The following is a 12,903-nucleotide window of genomic DNA, read 5'->3' on the forward strand; positions in this document are numbered from 1 at the left end:
TTCAGGGTGTGAGAAGGCTGAGATTAATGCGTGAAGGCTAGCAGAAAAGTCTAGTCTTTTTTTTTTTAGGGGTTAGGGTTAATAAATAAACATTTGTTGCAATTGGATACCATTTTATATCAATACTTTTGGCCATATAAAATTGCGGCTTTCTTTATTTGCTGATCAGATCACAACCTGGTGGTTGCAAAGGTACCTAGGTACAATACTACTGCATTCATCATATCTTCTGCAAGTAGATGGAGAGAGACCAAGCTGTGGATTGAATAAAGACAAAGGATATGCTAAGAACAAGCTTGTAAGGGTAGAACGGACTAACAAAAGAAATGAAATCCCAAATAACTCAAGTTGATGATAGAACGCCAACAACAAGAAAAAGAAACAAACAAATAAAAGACCGAACAAGGACTTAAAAAAAGAAAAATACACGGGCTTAACGCAGCCAAGTCAACAAACAAAGACAAAGCAAACAAGCAAGAAATGGGCTAGTTTTGTGTTACCTTGGGCCAGATATACTGTGACCACTATCTGGGGGAGAGAACGATTGGACAAGAGGCACCAATGCCATGTAAGAGGGGGTATTTCTTGCGTACAGGAGCGCATTGAAAGAGAGCAAACGGTCTTACAGCTGGAAGTCATCGTCATCATAGTCGATGGCCTGGCTACCTGCCTTAAAGCTGTCTTCCTGATCAGACTCTTCAGCCACATCAAATATCGACACAAACTGCGGCCGAGCGGTATGCTTGTGGGTAGGAGAAGGGACAACAACTGTCTCTTCCGGATCCATCGAGCCAAGAGGGTCTGCGCCAGCCGCAGATCGTGGCTCCTTAATTGAGGCAGAAGCACTACGGCCTTTGCTGTAGCCAATGGTCGTTCGGGAAACAGTTGCCTTGATAGGGTCACTAATGCCCTGAACAGTCTGCTTCTTGGGCTGTAGCCACGATGGCATCTTGGTGTGCTTATTGACGAGAGGGGCTTGCCTGACCCGCGGAAGGGTATTCGCAGGAGCGGAGCCGAGGGTAGACGCTGCTGATCTGGTGCTCATAGAAGAGGCAGCACGGGTATGACGCAATCTAGAGTTACTGGTGACACTAGCCGGTCTGGACGTGACCACAGTCTTTTTCTTCCGTAGGTGCTGTTGCGACTCGGGCACATCAGCCACAGTCCAATCGGTGTTTTCGATATCACGCAGGATGTCTTGTTCACTAGCTCTGAGGGCCTTTTCCAAGTCCTCCTCCAGTTTCAGAGAATGCAGCCGCTTGCCTTTGTCGTTGGTCGGGTCTATGAAGTGCTCGTAATAGCCACCGAACAGGTTCTCGGGTTTGAGGCAGTTTAGGGACAGACCACCAATAGGGAGGATGTCTGACTCATATGGGATCTCTGGGGCGATTGAAGCACACTCAACTTCGGATTCGGGCTTAGCAGGCTTAGGATCACAGCGGATGTCCAGCTTGGAAGAAGCGAAGACGGTTGGCTTAGGCTTAGGACGGGAAATTGCGTTGTCCATGTTGTCTTTCAACACCTGCTTGCCACCTCCCAGGTGGTTAGTGCGAGCTTTGGCATTGGTAGTCTTCATACCCAACGGAGCGCGGGTTTGGGCACTGGCCATGGGCGTAGCAAAGCTGGTCTGTTTTCCACGGAGCACGGTGTTCTCCTGGTTCTGGTCTCTAGCAGGGCCGCCCAGAACCTTTTTGCCCATAGTGACGGCGTTTTCATCGTGCAGAAGTCTCCGGGCTCCAGGAGTCTTGGGAGCGAGACCTCGTGGCCGGAGTAAATTGTCGTTGTGAGCAGCTAACATCTTGGATGGTAGGAACACGGGTTAAACAAGGTAAAGGTATGGAAATGGATATCGAGCAGCGGATTTTTTTAATTTGAGGTCGTGGTTATGATGAATGTTTGTTTGTTGATGATGAATTTTTCGTGTTTTTTTTGTTGACAGAAAAACTAGAAATGACAAAGCGATATAGTAAATCGGCCAATAGACAGGGTGATGATAATCAGGCGACAGATAAAACAAAGAAAGGGTGAAGGGGTGGCTTTAGATTTCCGGGGCTGGGTTTGAGAGAAGGGCCAAGCCAGAGGAAACCAGTAACAGTGGAAAATTATGTTGTGAAGAAAGTGAGGTCAAAGTTCAAAGAGAAAACCAAGAGGTGAGGGAAAGAGACATCGTCACATTCCACGCAAGGTCTGGGAAGCAAAGTGGGACGAGAAAAAAAACTAAAATAACATGACATGAATGAAAATGCAAGCCCCCCCCCCTGGAAACAAAACTGAGGGATATTTGTTTACTTAGCTCGCGACGTGGATCTCAAGGAAAGAGGTGGGAGGTCTTGTACTGTTCTGTCTCCACGGCAACGCCACAACTGTACAAGATGGAGCGCTCTCCCAAGGCCACTTTTTACTTTGTGGCAGCTCTCGCAAAGTACCTGCAGAGAAGCTCTGGCTTCAAGACAGACAGCAGAAGACAAGCACAAACACCAATGACCAATGGCCAATTCCATCTTAGAATAAGCCCCTCAAGTGCCTTCCTAGAGCGCCATGATTTCTACAGGCAACACAGAACATCCCCGCCGCCTGTTACGGTTTCAGAGTCATCTATTGGCTACGTCAAGTATTTATCTACTGGCCGTATTAATGCTAAGACACCTCTGGACTCTGGAGATGTGTACTAGACCAGATCCAACCCAGGATTGTGGATGAGGGGAGGGGGGAGAAGAAGCCAGCTAGGCAGAGGTAGCAAAGAGTGCCTTGAGAAAAATAGCTACAAGCTCTACAGAGCCACTGCCCCCCCATAAGTGTTAGCTCTTTCTCTTTCTGTTCTTCGTAGGCGCCTCCCCTTTCTATCGCCTTCGGTCCCTTTCCTTCCTTCCCCTGTTCCCTCCCTAATCCTCAAGCTTCCAATTATATGCGCAGTTTTTGGATGCCTGCTGTTACAAGGAACCCTAACGAGCCTTAGTCTTGTCTGGCCTGCCTTGTCTTGTCTTGCACATGACGAGAAAGCTACTCTAGCAAGCCCAGAAAGGGGGGATGCAAGAGGAAGGCAGGAGGAGAAGCACTGTTGTTTGTTCAATTGCCTAGCTCTGTTCAAGACAGCTGTTAGTGAAGTACATTGATGATGTACCCCTCTCTCTACAATGCACTATGGCAGTGACTTGTAGCAGCCATCCGTAGCTTGTAGCGACTCCTAGCGGCCTTCGGTGACTTATATACTAGACCAGCAAGGAACGAGAGAGGACTCTTTCCTCTTCCTTCCCTCCCCCTCCCCATTCAGCCTTTTTTTGCCTGTACCGAGACTTGCTCATAAGCCAAACCCTTTCTTTTATCTTCCCCTTCTCCTGCCCTTCCTCCTCATCTCTTAAGTGCCCCGTTGTTCTTCTTCACATTAATTTCTCCCTTTCCTCCTCAACCGAAACTCGAAGAATCGCATCCTCTAATCTTTTCTCCTTTCTAACCTTTTTCTTCTTACATCGCATTCTGTTCATTTTCATTTTCTTCATTATCGTCTCTTCATTCTCAACTACACTGACTATTAACTCCATCTTCACAACAACTTCACAACAATTCACAATGGACCGTATTAAGGAGGTACTATCAATCACCTACACACCCTTCTATTATTTCCCCTAAACTGTCTCTTCAGCTCTGTAACGCTCGCTGTTTTGTATCTTGCCAGAGGTAGAGCTCTTCCAGCCAAACGGAGCTTTACCCCACCATCGCAACATCACCATTACTACCCAAAAAAGCACCCTTTTGGAGGGGTTGAGGCTTTGTGCCCAGCTACGCGGCTGATAAGACAAAAGCACACTGGATTATAGCTATTTTATTTGCATAAACCTGTGGCTTTGATTTCGGATTGCTCGGTGTTGTTTCGCTTGTTCAACTTGCATGCATCAAGCCATCATAACTGCAACAACACGGATAACCTCCCCATCATCTCTCGACCATCAAACCCATCCGTCTCCTATCCACCGACCGGTTTTTTTTCTCGCTCTACAAAATATACTAACAACATGCCTTTTTTACCTCTTTATAGAAGATGAACCAGCTCCGCCTGGAGGCTGATGAGTCTGTCGCCAAGGTTGAGGAGCTCCAAGCCAAGGTCAAGACCCTTGAGCAGGAGAGCCTGGCCAAGGAGCAGGAAATCACCTCTCTGCAGCACAAGAACGGTGTTCTTGAGGGCGACGTCGAGAAACTCGAGGAGGCTGTCAAGGACCTCAAGAAGTCCGCCGAGGAGGGAAGTAGCCACAGCACTCAAAACGAGGCTCTGCAGCGGAGACTGCAGCTTCTCGAGGAAGAGGCCGAGGAGGCTGACAAGACACTCCGTGAAGCTAACGAGAAGTGAGTGACCCCCTATCCCCCTATTCCTATACCTTGGCTTTACCGATGGTCTTAGTCTATCTATCTCGGGTTAGCACTTGACTTGCATCTTGCGCTCTGTCGATTTCCAACTGAAGGGAGAGGAGAGCCATGAAGAGACAGTCATACATTTATTTGGCTGCCGCTTTTGAGCTGGACTCCTTTTTTTTCAAGTCACTGCATTCAGCTAGCTGTCTTATGACTTTGGTCCCCATTTTCCCTTCTACATGATTCGGCTTCCGGCTACTCCTTGCATACCTGAAGCATCGATATAACTTGTCCTTTTTCCCGCTCTATAGAGCCCGGATTATATTCCCTTGCTAGCGCCATGCTAACAGCGTCTATAGGCTCCGACAGACCGACGTCAAGGCCGGCCACTTTGAGCGCAAGGTCCAGGCCCTCGAGGTTGAACGCGACCAATGGGAGTCCAAGTACGAGGAGATGGCTAAGAAGTACGCCGAGGTCCAGAAGGACCTGGAGGACTTCCAGCGTGAGATTGGCAACATCTAAGGGCACTTTTATGCACCTTATCATTTGCAAAATTTCCACTCCTTCCGTACTTGGGTCTGGCCATTCCCGGCCCAGTATTTCCCTTCCGTCCATATCAACAACCCCCAACATTCTCCACCAAACATCACTCGCAAATTCGCCTTTGTTATTTTCGTAACTCCTATTAATCGAACCGGCAATGTCGTTATGCCTCTTCTTTTCATCTATTCTTTCTCTTGTCTTTTTTTTCTCCCCAAAAGAACCATGTTCGCCTGATTGGGTAGCATAGGAAAGGGTCAATACATACGAGGAAATATACACAACCAACAACAGAACACAAGTTTTCCCTAGCTTTTTTGTAGTGATGTCTGTTGTGTTTTTTTTTCATGTGATATTGAGGAGTGCTTTTTGCCAATGCTATGTAGGTGCTTTACTTGTGACTATGACCTTGGTTTCAGAAACTAGAGTGATACAACAGGCTATTTCATGCGTTGGACGAAAAAAAACCAAAGTCCACTAGTAAATAGAGGGCACCTCGCATCATAAATCCAGCCTGTGGCCTATATATACTCAGAGCTTTGCTTCTCACTGTCATGTGCGGTAAAGTTCCTAAGCTAACAGATGTAGCGTGTTAGAATGACTGTAGTGGAGGCTGCTTCGTAGCATGAGATAAATCACGAGTCAATGGCTTTCACCAAGTAGCTTTTGTACACACGCCGTTTCGTACCCACGTGTTTAATGGAATTGATCCATTAACTTCTCTTGGTATAATGCACATGAGGCTCTTATTTCCTCTTTCTTCCCTGTAGTCTATGAACTCCCACACTACACCTATTTCTCATGCTTCCGGCGCTTGGCCTTATTTCGTGCTGCTTGTCTTGCCCGGACCTCGGATCTATCAACCTTGTTTTCGTAGCGAAACTTGGCCTTTTTATCCTTCTTAGGCCACTGTTTCTTCGGTTTCTCGTTCTTCTTCGCCTCTTCTGCGGCTGCTATCGCACGAGCCCGCTTCTCTGCCGCTTCTGCTTCTTCTGCGCCTGGCTTGTGCAGTCCGTCACGCGTGACCATGACTGACTCGACTTTGACAGTAGTGAACTTGTCTTCGTCAATATATTCCTCTTCGATGTCAACGATTTCGTCGCCTGGTGCGAGCTTGGGCGTGGTAGAGTTGGCGTCATCTTCATCGTTGGCCTGGTCGCTTTCTGCAATGCCATTCCATTCTTGATCGGCTTCATCGTCGCTGTCGAGATTTCCGGCCATGTGATGCTCCATCAGCATTTCCTTGACTGTACGGACGTGATCTTCGACTTGCTTCTGGCGATCCTCTTTCAACTACACCCATTAACGAAGAGAAAACAGTATATGTTAGTATTCTTTGTCCATGTTATTTCAACCGGCAGGGGGATAGCCGCAGAACTATCAATGCACCAGATAGTATCAGAGACGAACCTGTTTTCTAAACCGAATCTTGTCTTGCTTTTCGCGCAGCGCCGCCGCCTCTTGGGCTAGTTTTTGGCGCTGCAACTTGCGCTTATGGAAGCCTGTCAGGAACTCATGGCGCGCCTCCTTGTCAAACACTACCTCCTCGACGGCAGACGGCCGGCCCCTCTTCTTGGGGGCAATGCCGAGGCCCTTTTTCGGTCTTGGTACAGCAAACATTATGTATGTAGAATATCCGGGAATCTTTTCTTGTAGTGTGTGGTAAATCTGAAGTGCTGAACTTGTTGATATTGTCAGAGTGTTACAGAGGTTTACTGGTTGACATCACAGGCAAGACTCCAGCGTAACTTTTTCCCTGTGCTGCCCAAAGCGGTCTAGCGTTATCGATAATGATAGGCGATAGCTTTTTACATTGATTGACTGTCCTTGTACCACCCAACTTACTTTGAGCCATCCCAAGTATTAGCAGCCATGGCTAGACTGGAATAATACATGCAGTGGAAATATTTGATAGAAAGCTACTTAGTCATATATATTCTTTTCATTAAAAAAAGCCGCGAGGGCCTCCAAGGCATTGGCTGAGGCTGTGTACATCACAGGGTTGCTGATAACCCTAGGTATGTATGATTGTTTAGGACTTGTAAATACCTAATCCTCATCAAAATCAAAAACTATATCTGAATCTTGATTCTTTCTATTTGATCGGCAAGGTGAGAGATATTCATCTGTCATCCTCCATCTTGAGCTTGTGTAAAACCGCGATGCATATGCTTAGTCAGCAATAACCCTTATTATTTTCACTAGCACTGCCCACAAGCTCTGACGTTGCTATTTTTTCCCTTCGCCATATTAAGCTCTAAACCCTGGAAACGGCACCCAAGAAAGCTCTCACGTTCCTTGCCTCTTGTCTTTTGTCGCTCTTCAAAAGTCCAGCCCGACCTCTACGAACGTCAACGAAACCGCTTAAAGCTGGTCAGATTTTCTCTCGCAAAAAGCCTTCCACCCTCAAATCACGGTATATAAATAACGCGTGACAATTATCCGCAACCACGATGCGCTTTTCGACTCTTGCTGGTACCTTTGCGCTCTGCGCTACCGCGCAGGCGTTTCCTGATACATCGCCGTTTATTCTGTCATCAACTGCATCGTAAGTCCCGAAAAACTCGCTGCTGTTTTAGCCTTAGTTTCAGTCACTATGAATACCGATGATTGCTCCCGTTCTCGACAAATTCGATTCATATTTTCTCGCCCTTCTCCAAGAAAACTGGCATTGATCTGAGATGCAAGGCTAACTAATTTCGCGCATTGCCGCTGTGTAGATTGGACATGCCTGCCACCACCGACCAGCTGCAAAGCAACACTCACGTTCTCAAGACGGCAAAGGAGCTGCTTTCCACTTGCCCCACGGATAAATATGTTGTCATTTCACAGCCCAAGTTGCACTCGCAAGATCTTGCCTCGGCCTCATCCTCACCTACTTTGCATGAGATTGTCAAGGGCTCCGTCATCAAGAGCACATACTCGGTCGCGGGTATGTACGGGGAGATTGCCTCTGAGGATGTGTTGACGTATATTCGCGCAGCCTGCGGCTCCCGCTACGACCGCGGCGAAATCTCCATCAGCTCGCTTCCGTTGCAGGCATTGCCGCTGGACACCGCTTCGACTGATGAGCGCGACGAGGCACTGCTTAGCAATGACCGCATCATTGCTGATGTGCTGGCGACAGCGCCCCTGGGCAATTCATACACCATTCTATACCTGTCGGATGTGCGTGACCTCAAGTATGAGGCGCAGTTTGAAACTGCCTTTTCGTCGGATCTGAAGCGCGACGAGGCCTCTGCACACAGGGCCAATGCGAGCGCGGACCACCGTCCGTTCTTTGAGAAGTACGAGTTATTCAATGCTGGTATGTCCTATTCTCTGCTCAAGACAACCTTGGATTTGTTCTTGAAGTCGGCTTGTCCCTTTCTTCTCTTGCCATGCATCTAACTATTGTCTAGGTATCTATATGGCCCTCGTGGCTACCTCTTTCCTCCTCATGATCTTGTTCGTCGGCCTCAAGGCCTTGGGAAGCCTGGAAGTCTCCGTTGGTGCTTTTGACAAGGACATGGGCCCATCTGCCCAGAAGAAGCAGCAGTAAAGAAATTACAGACAGGCTGGGCTGGGCTTGATGTGCAGTGTAGAGGAGGGAGTATGCGGTGTGTCTTGGGAGTTCACGGGCATAGTTGGATGCAGAGATTTTGTGTGAGTTTTTATCTTACAACTACAGATGTCTTTTGTTTCTTTTGTTTCTCTTTTTTTTATTCGTTGGTTACGCACACATCATACAAACAACATATTTGCCAGACACGGACTTATAGAGGGTTATTCTCGGCCCTGTTTCTCGGCGATGATAGATCAATGCTCTGTTGTTGCTAGACAGCTTGGGAGGATTTACATGATACAATAACAATCACTATTGTGTATTCTAACGCCCACATAACTAGCCGATGGGAGCAATCATGTCGGTTGGTGAATCTAGTGACTTTGCGTTGTTCCTGTGAAATAAATAAGTCAAAGTAAAGCTTACTATCAAGTAAGAAATGACATAAAAAACCAACTCCCAAACGCCGCCACCATTTTCAAAGGGCCATGAACTCGTTACTCGCTACCGCCCTTTGCGGCATCACGCCCTCTATTTGTTACACTTTTTTGTTCTTTTTCTTTTTCTTTTTTTTTCCCCCCTGTTTCACTTGACTATTCTCTCGGCATGAAAAAAGAGAATCAAGTAGGTGCTCTGCCTGTTTACACCAAGTGACTCGGCAGCAAGAATGTAGCAATGCCCTCGCGCACAGCGTACTCGTGGTTGCAGTTTTCGCAGACCAGCTTGCCTTCAACCATCTGTGTGTTGACTAAAAGGTTGTGCAAGTCCTCCATCATCTTGGAATCACTCTGCAGCTGCTCAGGCGTGGGAGCCTCGGCAGGCAGGTCAGGAAAGCCCAGCTGAGAGGCAGTAAGTAGATATGGTTAGCGAAAACAGTCTACCCGGCAAAGGCGATAGTAGTGAGGATAGAGGAGGGGAAGAGGGAAGTGGGACGGAGAGGAGAGAGAGAGAGGGGGGGGGGGTATAGATGTAGAGCTGGAATTTACCGCCCCGTGTCTCTCCGGAAGGCTCAATGTTTCTTCTTACCTCGGTGGACGTTGTGCGCAGAGCCTCCCAGCCAATGCGAGGTAGCAGGTTCAACAGAAGGGTAGCATTGACTTCGATGTCGTCCTGTACCAACTCGGCGTCCTTTGGGTGCAGGGGGAAACCTTTGTTGGAGGATTTGCAAGCCTTAGCCGCACAGCAAAGAAAGTTTAGGCTGAGGACTTTCATCTTGATAGTTCGTCTGGATGTGAAGGTATGTTTTTCTGTGTCTGTGTAGGTATGGGGACGAGTAAGTGTTTTTTCTTTTTTTCCTTTTTTTTTGGCTTGTGATAGAGTTTGAAGAGGGGCCTTATCCCCAGCCGTCTGACAAAGCGTGGAACGGCTACAAATAGCGAGATAAAGGCTCAATAAAACAATAGAAGCTCAGAGATATAAATATAATATTAAATTTTTCAAATAATGCGGCAAATTGACAGTATATCGATGTTTTAATAACACTTCAAGTAAAGGCTTTTTTTCGTCAGGTCAAGAGCAAACTTTGATATCGAATTTACATCTTCTTATCACCACGTGACCCACACTGATCCAAGCTCTGGAGCTTAACCTGACCAGCGAAAGTCACCTACACCACTCTACAACTACCTAGAATGTGACTAGACATATATACCGATATATTATGCACAAGATAAGCATAAGAGAATGGCCCGCCATAGATACCTAAACATTGTCAAAGATACCCTTTTCCTCACACTTAATCCTTGTTGTAATACATGGTGTTGGCACTGGACTGGCGTCTCATGCGCACATAGGAAGCAGCCACAGCAACAAAGATGACAAAGAGCATAATCTTGGTGGTGGCAGAGTAGCCAGCGTTGGACTCGAGCTCGAGGCCGGCCTTGAAGTCGGGGGTTTGGGCGTTCTTGTCGGCCTCGGACATGGCACCATCGGCCAGGCCTCCATAGCCGTCCGCGAAGAGAACGGTGCCTTCAATACCTGCAGAATCGGAGAAAGAGAGAAAAGAGGAGACGTATCAGTAAGATTCGGAACAAACCATGGTACATGCACTTGATTTGCTTCACAAACGAGAGACACGCAAAGACGGGCATAGATGAAGCATGATTCTTTTTCTCTTCTCTTTTCATTTTTTTGGATAAATTGCAGCTCTCATTCACTAAATGCATCGCGCAAAATGAGACATCGGGGAGAAGAGAAAGGGGGAAGACGACAGATTGCGGAAAAGGTAAAGGAGGAAATGTAAGACTTTGTTTGGGCTTGGAGACAAGGTGTAAATGCCATTGACATTACGGAGGGAAGAAAATCGTGTACGTATACATGCTGTGCATCCAATCTTTGCGCGCTCTGTTTAAAGTTCCACGTGGATACCTTCAGGGGGAACGTCCTTCAGTTCGCCCGAATCAGCGATCTTGACTTCCTCGACGGGCCGGTTGTTACTGGGGTTGGTCGACGAAGACTGGATTTTCTCGATAATGTCGTAGCCTTCAAGGACCTCGCCGAAGACGACGTGGCGGCCGTTGAGCCAGCTAGAGATACACAAGAGTTGTTAGCAAGACAAGTTGACTAGTCATTTTATTTAGGTGGGGGTTGAGTGTATACGTACGCAGTGATAGCGGTGGTAATAAAGAACTGCGAGCCATTGGTGTTCTCGCCGGCATTAGCCATGGATAGAACACCCTTCTTGGAGTGGGTGAGCTTGAAGTTTTCATCGGGGAATGTACGGCCGTAGACTTAAGATTGGTTTCTGTTAGCGACGCCTGGATAACAACACGTGTAGCTAGCTGATTTTGACTTACTGGACTTGCCACCGGTGCCGTCGTGGTTGGTGAAATCACCACCCTGGATCATGAAGTCCTTGATCACACGGTGGAAGACGGAATCCTTATAGCCGAAGCCCTTTTCGCCCGTAGCCAGCGCGCGGAAGTTTTCAGCAGTATCAGGGACAGTCTTGCCATATAGACCCATGACGATGCGGCCCAGAGGCTTTCCACCCTGGGTAACGTCGAAGTAGACCTTGTGGGTGATCTTGGGGCCCATGGCTGCCTCAGCGGGCTGGGCGAAAAAAAGCAGGCCTGCAAGAAGCAGGAAGAAGGAGAGGAAGACACCTCTGAAAGAGAAACCAGTCATCTTGAGGTGGGTTTGTATGTAAAATCAATGGGGCTAGAAGAAGAAAAAGAAATGGAAGGCAAAGGGGAGAAGGAGAGAAGGGAATGGAGAGCGGTTATAAAGGGGGCGGCGATGAGAGCATAAGAGCTTGATCCTCACTGATTATGGCTACGTTTCCTTGTTACAAGCAAGCCAGGAAGGTTAACATGCAACGGGAAGGAAGCTCAGTGACTTCCAAGAACGTCTGTCTAAAATAATTGGCACCCATATTTGCCTTATTTTGGCCACAAGTAAGTGGGAAGCACGGTACTCAGGTGGCAAGGAGTGCGTGCACAACTATGGAAAATTGACACATTGCTAAAGTGGAGACACACAGCCAATGAGAGCCCATGCTTTGAAGACGCTCCATTTTTGACGATGATGAAGTTTGTGCAGACATGTTGGCGATAGTTTCCTAAGCGCTTTATGAGCTTTAATTGCCCTGTCTAAATCCAGTCTACATCTCGCGTCCTTTCCTTTTGCCTTCATATTTCTGCTTGGAGTACCGCAAGGTCACAACCTAACCGCCAAGATGGTATTGTGCCTTCTCTCACCCAGTTTATCAGTTGCTTAGGCATTGCTGACAGCCGTTCTATAGGTCTTCGTTATGAGTGTGAATTTTACCGAGAACAAGCTCGTGACCGTATGTTTCCTCCCCAGCGGCTTAATTGGCCATATAAGATACTGCATGATTGCCAGCTGACACGTCATCTCTATCTCTACCTTGGAACAGAAAGTCCTCACCTCCTTCTATGCTCTCGGTCCCATCACAGCCAGCCGTCTGATGGCCAAATACTCGATCCACCCTCTGGCCAAAATCGGCTCCCTTTCAGCCAAGACCGTAACATCACTGACGGCCGAGCTGTCGCAAATGACCATTGAAAACGATGCCAAACGCCAGCTACGTGAGGGCATCCAGCGGTTGAAGGACATGGGATCGTATCGTGGCCGTCGCCATGCCATGGGCCTGCCTGTGCGTGGTCAGAGAACGCGCAACCAAATCTTCAATGCTAAGAAGTTTAACCGCCTGGACCGCAGAGGCTAATCTCAGTCCCAATGATAGAGCAGAGGATAGTGACGCAAGGCTAGCCATAGTGGTGGTGACCTTGAGATAGGCTCCTCCAAGGTAGCCGACTCGGTTACAGCTTTGGATCCAATTCAAAGAGACGAAGACGCGATTTGTCGCGTGTCCCGAAGAGCAGCCCGAAAAAAGGATTGCCGGGACTTGTATTAACATGCGTGTATATGGATATTATCGGGGTAGGAAACCAGGACAGCCTACCGGCTTAGGAATTATTGTGTATTTTACTTTTTTTTTTCTGCATCTTGTT

The 12,903-nt window shown here is 47.7% G+C and overlaps 7 protein-coding genes across 7 annotated transcripts; 3 read left to right on the forward strand and 4 right to left on the reverse strand.

The window, feature by feature from the left end:
* Positions 1 to 622: 622 nt before the first annotated feature.
* On the reverse strand, positions 623 to 1,798 carry HOO65_030213 (uncharacterized protein; the record flags this gene model as incomplete). Its single annotated transcript, XM_071000353.1, has 1 exon — positions 623 to 1,798. One exon carries the CDS (start codon positions 1,796 to 1,798, stop codon positions 623 to 625), a length of 1,176 nt encoding a protein of 391 aa, XP_070859892.1.
* Positions 1,799 to 4,036: 2,238 nt separating this feature from the next.
* On the forward strand, positions 4,037 to 4,866 carry HOO65_030214 (Actin lateral binding protein; the record flags this gene model as incomplete). The annotated part of the gene is made up of 2 exons (XM_071002355.1): positions 4,037 to 4,338; positions 4,704 to 4,866. 2 exons carry the CDS (start codon positions 4,037 to 4,039, stop codon positions 4,864 to 4,866), a joined length of 465 nt encoding a protein of 154 aa, XP_070859893.1.
* Positions 4,867 to 5,676: 810 nt separating this feature from the next.
* HOO65_030215 (Ribosomal RNA-processing protein 17) lies at positions 5,677 to 6,504 on the reverse strand (the record flags this gene model as incomplete). Its single annotated transcript, XM_071002356.1, has 2 exons — positions 5,677 to 6,177; positions 6,295 to 6,504. The coding sequence occupies 2 exons, from the start codon at positions 6,502 to 6,504 to the stop codon at positions 5,677 to 5,679; spliced, it is 711 nt and encodes a 236-aa protein (XP_070859894.1).
* Positions 6,505 to 7,337: 833 nt separating this feature from the next.
* HOO65_030216 (BIG1-domain-containing protein) lies at positions 7,338 to 8,425 on the forward strand (the record flags this gene model as incomplete). Its single annotated transcript, XM_071002287.1, has 3 exons — positions 7,338 to 7,432; positions 7,605 to 8,191; positions 8,286 to 8,425. The coding sequence occupies 3 exons, from the start codon at positions 7,338 to 7,340 to the stop codon at positions 8,423 to 8,425; spliced, it is 822 nt and encodes a 273-aa protein (XP_070859895.1).
* Positions 8,426 to 9,069: 644 nt separating this feature from the next.
* On the reverse strand, positions 9,070 to 9,640 carry HOO65_030217 (Trm112p-like protein; the record flags this gene model as incomplete). Its single annotated transcript, XM_071002412.1, has 2 exons — positions 9,070 to 9,267; positions 9,455 to 9,640. 2 exons carry the CDS (start codon positions 9,638 to 9,640, stop codon positions 9,070 to 9,072), a joined length of 384 nt encoding a protein of 127 aa, XP_070859896.1.
* Positions 9,641 to 10,163: 523 nt separating this feature from the next.
* On the reverse strand, positions 10,164 to 11,554 carry HOO65_030218 (Peptidyl-prolyl cis-trans isomerase B; the record flags this gene model as incomplete). Its single annotated transcript, XM_071002197.1, has 4 exons — positions 10,164 to 10,405; positions 10,796 to 10,953; positions 11,031 to 11,157; positions 11,224 to 11,554. 4 exons carry the CDS (start codon positions 11,552 to 11,554, stop codon positions 10,164 to 10,166), a joined length of 858 nt encoding a protein of 285 aa, XP_070859897.1.
* A 625-nt stretch (positions 11,555 to 12,179) lies between these two features.
* On the forward strand, positions 12,180 to 12,617 carry HOO65_030219 (mitochondrial 37S ribosomal protein uS13m; the record flags this gene model as incomplete). Its single annotated transcript, XM_071002430.1, has 2 exons — positions 12,180 to 12,215; positions 12,306 to 12,617. The coding sequence occupies 2 exons, from the start codon at positions 12,180 to 12,182 to the stop codon at positions 12,615 to 12,617; spliced, it is 348 nt and encodes a 115-aa protein (XP_070859898.1).
* Between the last annotated feature and the right edge of the window lie 286 nt (positions 12,618 to 12,903).

The sequence above is a fragment of the Ceratocystis lukuohia genome (assembly GCF_044167205.1).
Source record: "Ceratocystis lukuohia strain C4212 chromosome Unknown Supercontig3_pilon, whole genome shotgun sequence".
Taxonomy (NCBI): Eukaryota; Fungi; Ascomycota; class Sordariomycetes; order Microascales; family Ceratocystidaceae; genus Ceratocystis; species Ceratocystis lukuohia.